The 16,236-nt window shown below is 55.2% G+C and overlaps 1 protein-coding gene and 2 non-coding genes across 38 annotated transcripts in view; all 3 read left to right on the forward strand.

Annotated features, from left to right (window-relative positions):
- The window catches only part of PRRC2B (proline rich coiled-coil 2B), a 125,158-nt gene extending 108,922 nt beyond the window's left edge, over window positions 1-16,236 (forward strand). For 17 of the 36 annotated variants that reach the window (XM_063714489.1, XM_063714478.1, XM_063714486.1 and 14 more), the window contains 12 exons: window positions 427-618; window positions 767-964; window positions 1,419-1,505; window positions 2,746-2,850; window positions 3,008-3,200; window positions 4,142-4,239; window positions 5,226-5,353; window positions 5,913-6,153; window positions 9,473-9,631; window positions 10,230-10,321; window positions 12,500-12,581; window positions 13,836-16,236. In XM_063714489.1, coding sequence (XP_063570559.1) covers window positions 427-618; window positions 767-964; window positions 1,419-1,505; window positions 2,746-2,850; window positions 3,008-3,200; window positions 4,142-4,239; window positions 5,226-5,353; window positions 5,913-6,153; window positions 9,473-9,631; window positions 10,230-10,321; window positions 12,500-12,581; window positions 13,836-13,970 — 1,710 coding nt within the window. In that variant the 3' untranslated portion in view covers window positions 13,971-16,236. Of the gene's footprint in view, window positions 1-426; window positions 619-766; window positions 965-1,418; window positions 1,506-2,745; window positions 2,851-3,007; window positions 3,201-4,141; window positions 4,240-4,539; window positions 5,200-5,225; window positions 5,354-5,912; window positions 6,154-9,472; window positions 9,632-10,229; window positions 10,322-12,499; window positions 12,582-13,835 lie in introns of those variants that run through there. The other 19 variants (XM_054520740.2, XM_063714494.1, XM_054520739.2 and 16 more) reach the window with 9 other exon arrangements.
- On the forward strand, window positions 3,722-3,807 carry LOC112135029 (small nucleolar RNA SNORD62). The gene has a single exon (XR_002916345.1). It is a non-coding gene; the product is annotated as a small nucleolar RNA SNORD62 (small nucleolar RNA).
- LOC112135030 (small nucleolar RNA SNORD62) lies at window positions 8,526-8,611 on the forward strand. Its single transcript, XR_002916346.1, has one exon. It is a non-coding gene; the product is annotated as a small nucleolar RNA SNORD62 (small nucleolar RNA).

The following is a 16,236-nucleotide window of genomic DNA, read 5'->3' on the forward strand; positions in this document are numbered from 1 at the left end:
GGGGCCAAGCTCGTCAGTGGTTTTCCGTCTTGATTTCTGGCCTGTGCATGGGGCGTGCATGAGCAGGAGAAAGAGAAAAGGGGTAACAAGGGAGGACCCAACGCTGGGTGGGAAGAGGGATTCAGGGCCTCCTCTGAACTGGTGTCAGCGGCCACGTAGTCTGGTTTGGGTCACAAGTGAGATGGGTTTGGCAGCCTCGGTCTGGGGCCCGCAGAAGATCCTATGGTCACGAGCTCTATCGGGGTTGGTGTGTTTGGCCACACGTAAGTTGTCAGGCATCCTCAGCAGGGCAGGATCAAGATGAGGACCAGACTTGGCAAGGGACAGGCAGCTGGGGTAGAAAAGTCTCTGTGCCACATGCAGTTTTACTCTCTGGATAATGGAGTTGGGAGTCGGAGGCTGTAACCCATTTTGTGCTCTGCACAGCAGGGTTTTAAGAGCAGCCAGGGAGATAGTGGTGTTGACTTGAGTGCCGAGTCTCGGGAGTCGTCTGCGACCTCCTCACAGCGCAGCTCCCCGTATGGGACTCTGAAGCCAGAGGAGATGAGCGGGCCTGGCCTGGCGGAACCCAAGGCCGACACCCACAAGGAGCAGGCTCCAAAGCCGTCTGAGCAGAAGGTAACCTGGATGTTCCAGTCACAGTGGCCAGGGCCTGGGCGGAAGGGGCCATCGTCTCGTCGTCTTCCTCAATTCCTGGGACAGTAGAAGCTGGAGAGTGTGGTCATTCCAGTCTGTGTGTCTCCACCTCTCTGCTTTTTTAATCAAGGATTCAGAACAAGGCTCTGGACAGAGCAAGGAGCACAGACCAGGACCCATCGGCAACGAGCGTTCTCTGAAAAACAGAAAGGGCTCGGAGGGGGCCGAGCGGCTGCAAGGGGCTGTTGTCCCGCCTGTGAACGGGGTGGAGATTCACGTGGACTCCGTGCTGCCTGTGCCACCCATTGAATTTGGAGTCAGTCCAAAAGTGAGGCTTTGATTTGTTTTCTTGCTTGCTTTTTTTACTTTTTATCTTGGTACTTGGAGAGATTGGGGGCTCAGACAGGATTGCCCCCTAGAAAGAATAGAAGGATGGGAGCCAAGCACTCTTCCAGCAGCTAGAGTGTTGGTGTGGAGTCCTGCACGTGGCCAGTGCTCTGCTGAGTTGCTTTAAAGATTGCTTCACTGACACCAGACAGGCCAGTGATCTTCCCTGTTTCTGTCAGGCCACCCAAGGGACAGGGAGAAAGAAGTGAGGCTGGCATCCTGTCTCCTGTGCCGTGGGGAAACATCTGGCCATCTTGCTTATATGTGGCTCCAGTGAATGCTGCTCAGTGGAGTTTTTGAGTCTCGGAAACTGCATCACGTTAACATATGCCTCTGGGGAACGTAGAGCCAGAAGGATCTCAGTGGGCTGTGTGGCCTTTTTTTTTTTTTTTCAGGACTCCGATTTCAGCTTGCCACCTGGTTCTGCCTCTGGTCCTGCCGGGAGTCCAGTTGTTAAACTTCAGGATGCCTTGGCCAGTAATGTAAGTCCACACTTCCACTTCTGGCGCCACTCACTGCTTGGGGCTGGCAGGCCCTGGGTGAAGGAGACAGCACATGTATTTCAGGCTGACCTGGGCTGGAACGTGACTCAGTTGCTAGCAGCTCCATGTCCTTAAAAGGTGCTTAAATGTTCCTGCCCAGGTTTTGTGACCTTCCAGTGGGGATCGTATAGTTCCTAAGGTCTGGTTTATTTGGCTGTCTTTGGTTCCATTGTCTCCTCTGTGCCAGGTGTGAGCCCAGACTCAGGCTGCCTTTTCTGTGGCCAGGGGTAAGGGGCACAGATTGAGTAGGAGAGCCCTCCTCAGGAGGCCCCATCTCACCATCCAAGGGTCCGTGCCGCCTGCGATCTAACTGTTGTGATCCAGAAGACCTCCTGGCGCTCCACCATGGGCTCAGGAGCTGGCAGTTGCATCTGTTGTGGCCACTTGGGGCTGCGGCCGAGGCTTTTGCAGTGACGTCTGGTTCACTGCTCTGTCCTCACCGCCTGCAGGGGTGGGTGCTAGTGCATATGCTGAATGAACGAGTATCATTTGGGCAGCGTTTCCCAGAGGATTCCAAGGAATGTGAGTGCTGTACAATATTCATAGGTGTTGAATGAAAACAATGTTGTGGAAGTGCTGGGCTCTACAAGGTTCTTTACTCTGAGAGTCTGCGGTCTCTGTCACGTGCAGATGGACACCGGGGATCTGCAGGAAGCGGGGGGCACTGTTGGATTTCCAGCCTCTGTTACCAGAGCCCTCTTTTTCACAGTTTGCTGAGGGGCACAGCCTTCCCTTTCTGGCCCAGGGCATCTCCAAGCCAGGTGGCAGGTGCCTTCTGAACCAGGTGTTTGCGTGCGGGCTGCCAGTCCATATTTATATGCCGGGACATGGCTCTCCCTGTCTGGAGGGCACTGTGGAGTGTGAATATGGGGGTGGCTCTCTGCAGACTTGTGTGGAGGAAACTGATGGAGGCAGCCATCTCCAGATCAGTCGTGGTCTTGGCTGCCATCAGTTTCATCTGGGTGGTCTTGGGTACATGTGGCCAATACTGAAGATGCATTTGGACAATTCATAGATGTGGAGCTGTAGGTGCTTTTGGGAAAAGCCATGGATGGGTTTGGGCAAGTCATAGATACGTTTGGACGAGCCTTGAGTGTGTTCAGGCGAGCCATGGATGGGTTTGGGCAAAGCCATCTCTGCGCCTGTTTGTGTTCCATGGTTTCCTTTTCCTCCTCTACAGGCAGGGTTAACACAGAGTATCCCCATCCTGCGGCGGGACCATCACATCCAGAGGGCCATCGGTCTCTCCCCAATGTCCTTCCCCACCGCCGACCTTACTCTGAAGGTAACACCAGCCCTGAGCTGGGTGAGGGCCCACCCAGTACCTTAGCTTACGAAGAGGCAGAAGGGAGGTGTCCCCGAACCCCCAAAGCTTAGATTGGCTCTGTCCACTGCCATCATGATAGTAATTTTCATCCCTCCCCCTCCCCTTGCTTCTGAAGATGGAGTCTGCGCGCAAGGCTTGGGAAAATTCCCCCAGTTTGCCGGAGCAGAGCTCTCCAGGCGGCGCTGGCTCAGGCATCCAGCCTCCATCCTCTGTGGGTGCCTCCAGCGGGGTCAACTACAGCTCCTTCGGTGGAGTGTCCATGCCACCCATGCCTGTGGCTTCTGTAGCACCTTCTGCTTCTATGCCAGGTATCTCATCCCCTGAGCCAGGCCTTGGGGTCCTTCACCATTTATTATCAAGAAAAACGGATTAACAGCCCCGAATGCCACCTCCTGGCCTTGTCTTAAGTAGCATGTAGAAGTAGCAACTTGTTTTTAGGCTGAGCGGTCGTAGCTGCCATGTGCTGCAGATAATGTGCACGTCCTGCTTCCCCACGCTGGGAAACAGAACTGGGGGACGACAGCGAGGCACTCCTGCCTACTGGTGAGAGGAGCAAGCAAAGGCTTGGCTTTGAGTCAGACCTGGGTCACGTGCTGGAGCTGTGCCGCCTCGGCCTGCCACAGCATCCTCCTCTCTTACATGAAACGGGGGTGATGACATTGCTCCATGGGGTGGCCACACCTGTGAAGCCAGGTCTTACCTGGAAGGGGCTTTGTATTAACAGAGCCCTCAGTCACTGGCAGCTGTTTTTGTCCTGATTGCTGCCATCCTTGTCATGTGTCGATGTCCCCAAGGGAAAGCGTGGAGGTTTTGAGGGCCCAGCTGCCAGTCTCAGTGATGTAATTCCAATAGATCCTTCTGACCCTCCACTGTGGACTCAATAGCAGGGAGATGAAGAGGACAGTGACTGAGAGACCAAGGCAGCCCTGGTTAAAGTAGAATGCCCCTTCGAGTGTCTGGGGCAGTTGGTGAGTGGGAGGTGGGAAGGGTAGGCCGGAGCCCACCTGCCTCCTCCCTCCTCCTAGGTCTGACACTGCACCCTCCCTACGTTCCCTGAGGTGCGTGCCAGGTGTGTTGTGAGCAGGCGTGTGCTTCAGGCACACAGGGAACCTAGCAGCCTTTGTACACACGCCCTCGTCCCCACTGAGTCCCCTGGGTAGAGCAGACCTGTAGACTGTCTCCCTCAGGGACATTGAGAAGTAGTGAGGCTTGATCCTCTTCTACCTCCCTTCTGCCGCTCTGTTTCCAGGCAGCCACCTCCCGCCCCTGTACCTGGATGGCCATGTGTTTGCAAGTCAGCCCCGGCTGGTTCCTCAAACGATACCTCAGCAGCAGAGTTACCAACAGGTGACAGCAGCAAGCCAGGTGGCCTGGCTGGGGGTGGTGGGGAGGAGCCAGTGCAGGGCGGAATTGGCTTGCTCATCTGTTTCTCATTGTCTGTCTGGTTTTCCGTCCCCCTCACATGTGGTGACCAGCACCTGGCCCGCCACAGCAGCCAGGAGACATTTGTTAAGTGAATAAACAAGAGACAGGGAAGAGGAGTGGAGTTGGCTGCTCCAGACTCTGCTTAGTTTTCTTTTCTCAAAGTTCTCCCTCCTGTGTCCTAGCCGGGGAATTAGCTAAAATGGAATTTTCTTTGGTGATCAGGTATCCTTCTGATGAAGAGAAGAAAGGCCTAAACTCCCAGGCATGGATGCATTAGAAAGAGGTAGTCTTAGAAATGAGCAGGCGTTGGTTATTTATGCAGGACTGGCATACTTTATGTGCTGCCAAGGGGTGATTTCTGGAAGTCTCCCCTCTAATGCTGGTGCTGGGCCTTTGGGATGGTCCAGCTACCCCTCAGACCCATGTGCCTGCACAGCCACGACAGTGGACTTCCAGGCAGAATCTGCTCCAAGTGCAGGCTTGCTGACGGAGGATGTGGCCTCTGCTGACCTCTTTTTAAAAACATGTTCTTAACTGCTGTATTGTTTGGTTTCCAAGATTTTGGTTCTTGCATAACTGGGTCAGACTGCATGTATCTTTCTTTTTGTACATTGTTAAATTCAACGTTATGTTTTTGGAGCTCACCTCTGTTGATGTGTATGCTAGGATCCATTTTTGTTGCTGTATAGAATTCCAGGGTAGGGATATGCTGTGGTTTGGGGTTGCTACCAGTTTTTCCTTATAGGCTTTATCCCAATAGCAAGGGAAGCCCAGGAATGACATGCTGGCATTCGAATTTTGGGCCGTGTTCCAGCAGCCATGTGGAGCGGGGCAGGGGAGGTGGGAGGAGAGGAACCACCTGGATGGGCCTTGCGGTTACCTCCCCCACCCCGTTTTCCCGTTCACAGGCCGCCGCTGCCCAGCAGATCCCGATCTCCCTTCACACATCTCTGCAGGCACAAGCTCAGCTTGGACTGAGGGGTGGGCTTCCTGTGTCCCAGTCCCAGGAGATCTTCAGCTCCTTACAGCCCTTCAGGTGAGCTCATGTACCGGCTTGCGGAGCTGGCAGCTCACAGCCAGGGCCTCGGCCCTGTGTGCAGCCTCTGTCCTGCAGCTGTTTGGTGCTTCTCTGCTTTGGGGCCAGTGGGGTGGGGAGGGGTGGAAGTTTGCTCTGGATCACTCTTCAATCCGTTGTTTACTGTGCTCTAGGAGAGGCCTGGGGTGAGCTGATACGTGGTGGGCCTTGTTTTGCTTTTCATGTCATCTTGCCTCCTTCCCTTGCTCCTTCCTCCTCCTCTCCCCTTGACTCCCCGTCTCCTCCCCACCGCGGGCTGCTCCGTCAGTGTGGCTGCCAGTCATTGTGGCTGATGTCCTGTGCCTCCTACAGCCTGGATGTCTTCACTTGTTTAATCCAGCAGCATCAGCGCCATCTAGGAGCTTGTTCTCAGGCCCCCCTGGACCCTCTGAGTCGCGCTCTGGGGGTGGGGCCGGGGATCTGTGGTTCAGCAGGCCCTCCGGGGGATCTCTGAAGGGTGGGACCAGATCCGCAGCTGGACTCATCCACCTGATCCCGACCATCTATCTGGCTTTTGCAGATCTCAGGTGTACATGCACCCCAGCCTGTCACCGCCCAGCACCATGATCCTCTCTGGGGGCACAGCCTTGAAGCCTCCGTACTCGGCGTTCCCAGGCATGCAGCCCTTGGAGATGGTGAAGCCGCAGTCTGGCTCACCCTACCAGCCCATGAGCGGGAACCAAGCCCTGGTCTACGAGGGCCAGCTCAGCCAGGCTGCTGGCCTGGGTGCCTCCCAGATGTTGGACTCCCAGCTCCCACAGGTCAGGAATTCAGTCACTCCACCCAAAGCCCTAGGCTTCTTTCCTTCACGACCTTGCCTTTTCTTTTCACCCACCTCTCAGTGTGTGCTGGCCTGTCATGCTGTTGGTTGGTAGCCACCGTGCCCGTTCCTCAGCGTGCAGGAAATCAGCCTCTTCTGAGTAGCCCCATCACCTTTTTTTTTTGGACAGAGTCTTGCTCTGTCGCCTAGGCTGGAATGCAGTGGCATGATCTTGGCTCACTACAATCTCTGCCTCCGACATTCAAGTGATGCTCTTGCCTCAGCCTCCTGAGTAGCTGGGACTACAAGTGTGTGCCACTGTACCTGGCTAATTTTTGTATTAGTAGAGATGGGGTTTCACCATGTTGGCCAGGCTGGTCTCGAACTCCTGACCTCAAAGTGATCTGCCCGCCTTGGCCTCCCAAAGGGCTGGGATGACAGGCATGAGCCACCACCCCTGGCCCCTCATCCATCTCTTTATTCTCGAGACCTGCCTGTCCCCTAAGCACTGCCTACTCCTGCAGCCCCCAGACGGGGGCTCCTTCCTTTCTCCCTGCCCTTGTGCAGTAGGGTGTGGAATGGGTTAAGAGTCCTCTTTGCTTAGTTGTTGATGCTTCTAGACTCCTTTTCTTCCTTCCTCCCTGAAACCCCAGCTTTGAAGCCCACCCCATAGACTGTGCCTGACAAGCCCTCCACTCTGCTATGGTGCCGTCACCACATCCAGCGTCTGCTGTGAAATCTTCCTCTCCGTCAACCTTTGGGCAGTATTTGGCACCTTTGAGGGTCACCCTCCTTGTCTGGCCTGGCTTGCAGTCTGTCTCCACGCTCCTGTTCCAGTTCCTAGTGGTTTTGATGTCTGCAGAGATGACCCCAGGTCTTTGTGCCATGGACCCTGTCCACGTAGTTTGTGCCCTCCTCGCCACTGGTGCCCTTGTTCACATGGGCCCCTGCTCTGTGCACTCCTCTCTAGGTTTGGCCGCTCCCAGTAGCTGTGGCTCTCAGATAATCTCAACTCTCAGCATCCCTCTCAGTTGTCACCTCTAGTGACCCAACTCCAAAATTCTTTTTTTTTTTTTTTTTTTTTTGAGATGGAGTTTCACTCTGTCACCCCAGGCTGGAGTGCAGTGGCGCAATCTCGGCTCACTGCAACCTCTCTGTCTCCTGGGTTCAAGCGATTATCGTGTCTCAGCCTCCCGAGTAGCTGGGATTACAGGCGCCCACCACCCACCAGCTAATTTTTGTATTTTTAGTAGAGATGGGGTTTCACCATGTCAGCCAGGCTGATCTCGAACTGCTGACCTCAAGTGAGCCACCCACCTTGGCCTCCCAAAGTGCTGAGATTACAGGTGTGAGCCACCACACCCAGTCTCTGCCACCCATGTTTTTGTCATCCTCCCCCTTGGCCTGGCTTCTTTCTCCCCATCAGCAGATCCACCGAGCCACATGGCCTTTGCATTTCATCCAAGCTGTGGCTCCGAGTCAACCCCCACCCTCCTAGCAGCTTTTCAGACTTGCATCTTGCCCCTCGCCGCCTCCCACCCATGACCTCCCTTTCTGCGTCACCCAGGAAACAGGAGCAGTGACAGTCTCCAAGCCCCTGTGGCCACATCCCTGCCTGGGTGCTGCCTGTGCCCCTGGGGGGCCCCGCCCCAGCACGTCTCCCTCTCTTTTGTGCATCAGATGGCCCTTCCTGTCAGTACACAGACGAGCTACAGTGCTGAGCCCGTAATCCCGCCCCCCACACCCCTCGAACCACTTTCTTCACCCAGTTTCCAGGCCGTCACTCCTGGCTTTCCTGCTGCCTCAGGCCTCCTCCTCAGTCTCCTTTGCTGTCCCCTCTCCTTCCCAGTCTGTAATGGTCGGCATGCCCCTGGGCCCTGCTTTGGGTGTCTTTCAAGAGTCATGGCTCTAAATTCCTCCATCTTCTCCTCACTCCCAAGTGGACATCTTCAGCTCAGATCTGTCCCTGGAATTCAATCTCAAATCCAATGGACTTTCCAGCATCTCTGCTGTGGTGTCTCATGGCATCTCAAGACTCATCATATCCAAAACTCGATTTTCCTCCCGGTCCTTCTGCTTGTCCAGTCCACATCCTCCTTGGCTCCCTGCTTCCCCTCACCTCGCCCCCTGACCCTTCAGCAGGCCTGTCAGCTCTGGCTTTAAAAGGATTCAGAATCCAGCTGTGTCTCATCCCCGCCACCCCCCTGCACGCTGTCCAGCTCCTGTAGGGGCTCCTACCTGGCCTCCCTGCAAGTCAGATCATACCCCAAGTCAGCACTCTATAAACGGCAGCATGTGCCCATCATTTTCATCCTGCACCATTTTGGTGCTCCAAGGAGGAGCACGGTGTTTTGCGGCTCTGGCCACCACAAGTCTCAGTGATGTAATTCCAATAGATCCTTCTGACCCTCCACTGTGGACTCAATAGTAGGGAGATGAAGAGGACAGTGACTGAGAGACCAAAAGTGGCCCAGCCCCCCTACCCCATCCTGTCCCCCTGTCCTTAGAGTCTCCAGGCCCACATCCCCACCTCGCCTATCTTGTTCTAGTTAGTTAGGCCCTGCAGCCACCCTGTTCTCCTGTCAGCATGCTTCAAAGGACCCCCACAGTCCGGAATCCAGCCCAGTCTTGTTTTTACCACCACTTGATGCAAAACAGTAAGAGTCTTGAATGTGTGTGCTGTACAAAGGAATGCAGAGATATATGTCCGGTGCAGCTTTCATCTTTTGGGACTTGGCTTGGCCATTACTTCTGACTTTCCTCATTCGTCCTCTCCTTGCCCCCCCCCACCCCGTGTGCACCCACAAATCTGGTGTGCACCCACAGATCCTATGCCACTCTGCACCCTGAGTGTCCTGCAGCTGTGTCCAGTGTGTGACACGCTGCCCTGGCAGTGTGCAGGCCCATGTTGGACAGGGCCCTGCCGCTTCCTCGGCACCTTGTATGCTTTTAGTAAGCACTTGCTGGACAAAGGCAGAAAGGGCTGAAGATAGACGCAGCCCTTAGCAGAGACGTGGATGAGACACACTTAACGCTGTTAGTTCGTGTGCCTGCAGCCAGCTTAGTCTTGCCCATTTTCTCACCACCTACTCTATTCCAGCAAGAAGACGTGCCTCTGCCATCGAAGGTGTGAAATCCTGGGCGATCTCTCCTGTGCTACAATAGAAATTAGAGCATGTCCTGCTGTGTGCAGGCTTTGCTTTAGTTCTTCTGAAGTGTGTGAATCTGAAGTGCATGTGCGGTCGCTCTTTGGTGCTCTTTGGTGCATTTGGGGTTTCTCCGTAGCATTGTTCCCCCTCCTGACTGTCATTGTCGCCCAGCAGCTGACCATGCCAATGCCTCGGTACGGCTCCGGGCAGCAGCCACTGATCCTGCCCCAGTCCATTCAGCTGCCGCCTGGGCAGAGCCTCTCTGTTGGGGCCCCCCGAAGGATTCCTCCGCCCGGGTCTCAGCCGCCAGTCCTGAACACCAGCAGAGAGGTAAGGGGACCCCATCTGCCTCTGACCCAAGGGAGGGGGCCTTGTGTCACCAACTTTTTCTAGCAAGCTAAGTACCCCTGTGTGGTAGAAAGAGCCAGTGGCTTGGGTGTATGCAGGACTGCCAGGGCAGAAAGGAAGGTGACCATGTGTGGGGCCAACACAGAGGCAGGTCCTGGGGACTCTGAACGTGTCGAGGGCTGAGGGCCAGGAATCATCATTCCTCCCTGGCTCCCCAGGAGGCCCTGCTATGGACAGCCATGCTTCATTGGCTCTCGCACCTCACTTTAAAAAGAACAAAGTATTGTGATGGTTCTTGCTTCTAAGAAGAAGCCCTCTTGAGTCTGGCTTAGAGGGAAGGGGCTTGCAGATTTCTCTAGAACAGAGGTCCCCAGTCCCTGGGCTGCAGAGCTGTACTGGTCTGTGGGAAAATTGCCTTCCATGAAACTGGGCCCTAGTGCCAGAAACCACTGCTCTAGAAGATGCCTCCCTGGGAATTCCCATGGCCCTCACCACCTCTGCCCTGGGTTTTTCAGTAAGTGTGTGGACCAGCTGTTTCCAGGGCCTCAAATGACAGCTTGTTGCTGCTTGGTCTCTCTAGCCCTCTCAGATGGAGATGAAAGGCTTCCACTTTGCCGACAGTAAACAGAATGTCCCTTCAGGAGGCCCTGTGCCATCGCCACAGACCTACAGGTAAAGCCACTCCCTGGGGACTGCGTGCTGTGTAGCTGAGCAGTTGCCAGAGCCGCAGCCCAGTGGCTCAGAAGAATCTGGGCCTAGGGAGAGCCGCCAGAGACCTGGTCCCTCTATGGGCCATGTGTCACTGTGGTGTTTCGGCACTGGGATGCCCTTGTGTTGCAGTTAAATTTGGGGGAGTGAGGAATCAGCAGAGTGGTTTTGGTTTTAATCATTATTAAGATGCTCTGGATTGGGGAGCTTTCTGGAAAGGTAGGAAGAGGAACGGCTGACATTTAGTAGGCATCAGGACTGACGTGACTTCCCATCAGATCCTAAAAACAGGACCCACTGGCCACAGGGCTGCATCCTGGCAAGGGGAGGAGCGTGGCCTTTCCCAGCGTCTCTTTCCTCGGACTTGCCCTATGACCCCTGCCAGGGGACTTTTTATTGCTGGGCGTATGGAGCCGTTCCTTCCAGGCTACAAACCAGCACCCTCTTTTTGCTTCCTTTGTGTCTGTCTCCACCTCCAGCAACTGTCTCAGGTCCCCTTAGCTGGATACTCAGGTGGCTCTGTCGGATGTTGGCAAGAGCCTCTGGTCCACTGCCTTTTCTGCCCGTGCTGGTGTGTGAAGGCAGCACGCTCTGGCCCTGGGCTCCGAGGGCTTGTACAGTCCACCCTTGTTACATGTGGGAGGTTCCTGAGACCCCTCTGTGTTAACAAATGAGTGAAACAGACCTGCCTGACCCGTGGTGCCCTGTGAGGTTAACACCATCGCTGCAGACGCCATGAGGTGTCCCCACAACTACACAGGTACTTGCAGGCCCGAGGGGCACTCTGCAAGCCAGGCCCCCATGGTCTGCAAGTTGCTCCGGCTGCACCTCCTCTGACCCGCTGCCCTCCCTCTGCCCCGCTGCACCCCCTCTGCCCCGCTGCCCTCCCTCTGCCCCGCTGCCCTTTGCCTGTCCTCCATCACAGCATTCCACTCTTGTACCTTCATTTCCAGAGAAAGGGGTTTTTGTAGATTTTCCTCCCATTCCATCTTTTCTGTTCTTATTTTCACTCTCCTGGCTTCATTTATTTCTGTTTTTAGTACGTTTCGTTTTCCTACCATGTCTGTCACATAGACCAAAACATCAGGACTATGTGAAAAAGATAGCTGGACAGCACCGACCATGGAGCGGAACTGGAAGGAGGAAGGCGGCTGCAGGTCTCAGCAGACGCTGTCCCGCTGCTGCCACAGGCAGATTCCAGCAGCCTCTGGCTACAGAGCCTTCCTCAAAAAGCAAAACCCAGAGACAGAGCTTCATGGGACAAGAGTCGCCTGTGTCTATGTAGTTGTAGGAATGAATGGCAGCAGATTATTCTTTGGAGCATATTTAGAAAGTGGAAGCCTTAAACTAGTAGCTTTGTTTCTATGGTGTTTTAGGGGGGTTGGGGAAATTGCTATAATTGTATAAAGCAGTGTTTGCCAAAGTGTTCTGGAAATAGAGCTGCTGAGATGTGCGCTGCAAAAACGAGGGTTCCTTGGTCAGGTCCTTGGGGGAGTGCTGTCCCCGGGGTGGCCTGCTGGGGAGGGTACTCACCACACAGGCCGAGTGGGCCTAGGTTGAGAATCCTGTTGAACTCTGCACACGGCACTTAGGCTTTTTGACCGCAGACTTTTTTTTTCCACGTAGCACCTAATTAACATCCCTGGGAACTAACTAGTGGTCAGTGGAACACATTTAGAAGCATGTTGTACATTTTGGTTCCCCCATCCCCTTTTCTGAAAAGTGAAGACTAGAACAATACTCGGCACAGTTCTGGCTCAGTGTCAGGCTTCTAGGCCTTTTGTCTGGGGCACTGCATCGTGTTGGTCCAGACCCTGAGACGGCCAGTGTCGCTTTCTGCACAGCAGGACAGCCATGCCCATCTGTACAGGGCCTCAGCCTCCCTCTCTTGCGGTGCGACTCCTTGAGCTCTGTCCTGGTGGTGCCAGGGTGGTCAGTGACAGCCACCCCCTCACCCTTCTGCGTTCTGGGCTGTCTTAGGTCTGTGGTGGTTTTCCATCCAAGAGATCCACGGACCGTCCCGAGTGAGCGCCTCTGGCTGCAGGCCCTTCCTTCCTTGTGCCTCCTCCATGTGCTAGGCTTTGACTCCATTTCTGTGGTGACACGTTGTGTATTCTCAACCCCTGCCTTTGGTTTTTTCAGGCCTAGCTCTGCTAGCCCCAGTGGGAAGCCCTCTGGATCAGCAGTTAACATGGGCTCTGTGCAGGGACACTACGTGCAACAGGTAGAAGATGGCTTTCCAGACCCTTCAGCCCTGGACACTTAGGCCCGTCTCCAAGCGCCAAAAGAGAAGGGACTGTCCAACCTATCTGAGCGCTCCTTGTCTAAAGAGAGCCATGCCCTAGCGGTTAGAGCACGGAACCGGGAGCTGGGCCGCCCGCGTCCCTCCTGGCGAAGGCATTTCTCCTCTTGACGGGCGTCTGGATCCTTCCTTGTCCTGCAGAGAAGGGAGGATGCCGATTCCTCTGAGGAGGTGGTGCTGGAAGGTGGACCAGCCCTGGCAGGTCGGGGCTGAGGTGCCCTGGGAGACTCGGTTAGGTTTGGGGGTCGGCTTTAGGAGCCGGGGTGCGCGCGCTGGTTCTAGTCGGTGGTGTGTCTCGTCTTTGTCTTGGCTGGGTGGGAGCACAGGTGAAATTAAGTTTTCCCATTTTATAATGAAAAGGACATCGCAGTGTCTTTTCCTGCACGCACTATTCTCTTCTCTATTCTCTAAAACGTGCTGGGGCTCAGAGCTTAGGCCCCTCAGACCTGGGTTTTTAATCAGTCACTGTGCCTGGCTGGTAGAGGTGGGAAGTGATTGCTCTCATTGGTTCCCCTGGGGGGTCATGAAAGTTGTGTGGAATGAGCTTCTAAAGCTTTCTTCCAGAGTTCAGACCTGGTGGGGGGCAGATGCGCTGGCTGCTCTGTGACTTCCCCTACCCCACTCCCCGTGTAGAGCCACAGACCAGGGGAGCCCTGACTAGGAATGGGGCCCCAGGGAAAGGTTACAGAGTGGGAATGGTGGGGGGTTTGGCTGAATCGCTGCCAGAGATCTGTGGGGGCCAAGTCTGCCTAGGGCCCCAGCAGATAATCGGGAGCTCTGAGACGTGCAGGGGGCACTTGGATCTACTCGAAGGGGCTTTTTTGCCTGTGGGGCAGGAGGTGCACTGATTTGAAAAGGTTCTTCCAGTTGGCCTTGGGACCAGAACTGCTTTCGCCCTGGGATGTGCCATCGCGGAATTCTTTGTGGAGGACCCGGTGTCTTCCTGCCTCTCCGAATCACTGCACTCAGGGCTTATGGGGAGGGAGCAGAGACGGCACTCGCGCCACTTTCCTTACTAGTAGGAGGGTTTCTAAGTCTGGTCCTTCAACCAAGGGACGGATGACTTAGGGGAGCTTTCCCTGCAACTCAGGAGCAGGAAGGGAGTGGTGGGAACTATGTATCCGAACACGTTTCAGCGTCAGGGTCACTTTGTTTTTCCCATTCATCTGTCCAAAGGCAAAACAACGAGTGGATGAGAAACCCAGCCTGGGAGCCGTGAAGCTGCAGGAGGCCCCCTCGGCTGCCTCCCAGACGAAGCGAACCGGAGCGATCAAGCCTCGGGCTGTCAAAGTGGAGGAGAGTAAGGCCTGACGGTGCCTGGCTGCCACCTCGCCTGGCCCCACTGGGGACGGTGCCGCCATGCGGCCTCGACATAGCCGACATTCGGGAGCCTCACCAGATCCACCGTCCAAATGCCTGGCCCGGACTGAGAGACCTCCCTCCTCTCCACTCCCAAAAGCTCCGTTGTCAACCAGCTTGCACCCGTGGATATATGGCATTGACCCGCTTGCTTTGATATGAAACAAAAAAGCAAACGACTCCTTCATCCCATCTGCTCCCACCGTGACCGTGGAGTGACGCCTCCCGTGCAGTGCAGATCCGCCCTCCCTGCCTCCTCCCTGTCCTGCCGCGCAGCCAGGGCGCCTTCTCAGCAGTGCTTCTGGCCCAGCCGCCCATCCCTAGGCACAGTGGTTTGGCAGCAGGGTCATTTTACTTTGAGGCTTTTTGTTTTAAAATGTAGCCAAGGTTTTTACAAAGGGGAAAGGAAAAGAAAACAAAAACGCAAGCTCCATGTGTATAGCTGAACTTTTATATGTTTCTCGCCAGCCCCTCTGCTCCCTTCCATCTCTAGCCTCTGTCCTGTTTAGTTTGATACGTCACTGCAATACCTTAAGAGATGACTCTTAAGAATGCATCTCCCCTCCTGATTCCTCAGCTGGTTCACCTTTGAGGTTATTTGCAAAAAGAAAAGGAGGTTCTTGAGGGCACCCATTGTGAGCATTCTGGTGCCTGGCTCCCCACTTGGGAAGCAATGAGGTGCTCAGAGCAGCAGGCAGGTGTGGGGGGGTCACAGTTGGGTTCCAGCTCCTGGCTTGATGAGCCCAGGGCGCTTACAGGCAGCCCATGAAGTTGATGACGGTTTTAGCATGAGAATCACACAGGGTCCCTGTCCTGGGCTCCTCTAAAGCCAGTGGGTGTGCTGGGCACCAGAGACAAATCATGGAGATGGCTGCTGGTGGCTCCCAGGTTGGCCCAGATGGGGTGAGCTGACACACCACAGGCCCATCCCAGGCCCCGTGGGCTCTGCTTCTGGGGCTCCATACCCTGCCCTGCAGGGGTGCTGTGTTTTTCACACATTTCTTTCCCTGAAGCCTTCTGTAACCTGTCATTTTCCTTCCTTCCTCTTCCGGAGCCTGCTGCTTTCTCTGGACCCGTCTCCACCTCCCACACAGCTCATCGTGAACACCACTTGGTGATGGAGGGAGTGGACCCGTGTGTGGTCCCCAAGTGAGGCCACTGGGAGTTTGTCCTTTTCCTCCTTTGCTTCACTCCCAGCAGCAGACCCAGGTTGTCAGGACAGGAGGGCCTGAGCTAAGCAGTAGGCATCAGTCTCGTTTGTCTTCAGACAGCAGAGGCAGGTCCAGGGTGAGGCTGGGTGGAGGGCTGACCAAGGTCCAAAGGGCCTGCACAGCCTCCGGGAGGGCAGCTTCTCCAGCCAGAGGCTTGTGTGAGCCATCGTGTGCTGGGCTTGTTGTTTTTAAGTAAGAAACAAGGAAATCACTCCAGATTCTGTCATTCCAAGGAAAGGGAAGGGGACAGTTCAAGTTTCTCAGCTGTTCTTAGGGGTCACTGAGCGTCTCCAGAGGAGGCTGGCTCAGAACACCGTGAGGAGGGGGCCGGGGATGCACCCCCCACCAGAGGCTGCCTTCAGCGTCTCACGGGTGCAGGACAGCGCTCAGGCTTGGGCTCTAAGCTCTGTGTCTAGTGTAGAACATGGGGAAGGAGCATCTTAGGAACTGCTGAAGTAACTTCTCACTGCTCTCACAATTCTAAGGAAGTGGGAGAACGGCCTCCTATGAACAGCGCCCATCCCAGAGCTGCCTGGGAAGGGGCAGTTTTACTGAAAGGTGCTTTACTGTCCACCTGCATCTTTCAGCAGCTCCCCTCCTGCCCTCACCTGGTCTTTTCCCTCTTCATCCCAAGCCTTTATGCTTGAGTCCCTTCCCCAGGGGCTGCCCACCCGACAGTTCCAGGTATTCCCTACCTGAGCTTCTTGTCTGCTTTTCCTTCTCCCACTGCAAGTGGCTGCTTGTGGGACCTGGGATGAGCCCTCTCTGTCCCCACCAGCCCTCCTTGCCAAGCCATTCCTGGGTGAGTCCAGGCCTGCGGGAGCCACACATTCATCTCCACCTGGACACTTGAGCCGCATGGCCAGACCCCTCCCACCTGACGCGGTGGTGCGTGTGATTTGTTGAAAGAAAGCCTCCTGGATGCTGTTAAGATGTACCCTTCAGGTGAACCTGGCATCAGACCCACAGTACTTGCTGTTTGAGAAAAAATAAAAACAAAAAGGTCA

Source organism: Pongo abelii, chromosome 13 (assembly GCF_028885655.2).
Source record: "Pongo abelii isolate AG06213 chromosome 13, NHGRI_mPonAbe1-v2.0_pri, whole genome shotgun sequence".
NCBI lineage: Eukaryota > Metazoa > Chordata > Mammalia > Primates > Hominidae > Pongo > Pongo abelii.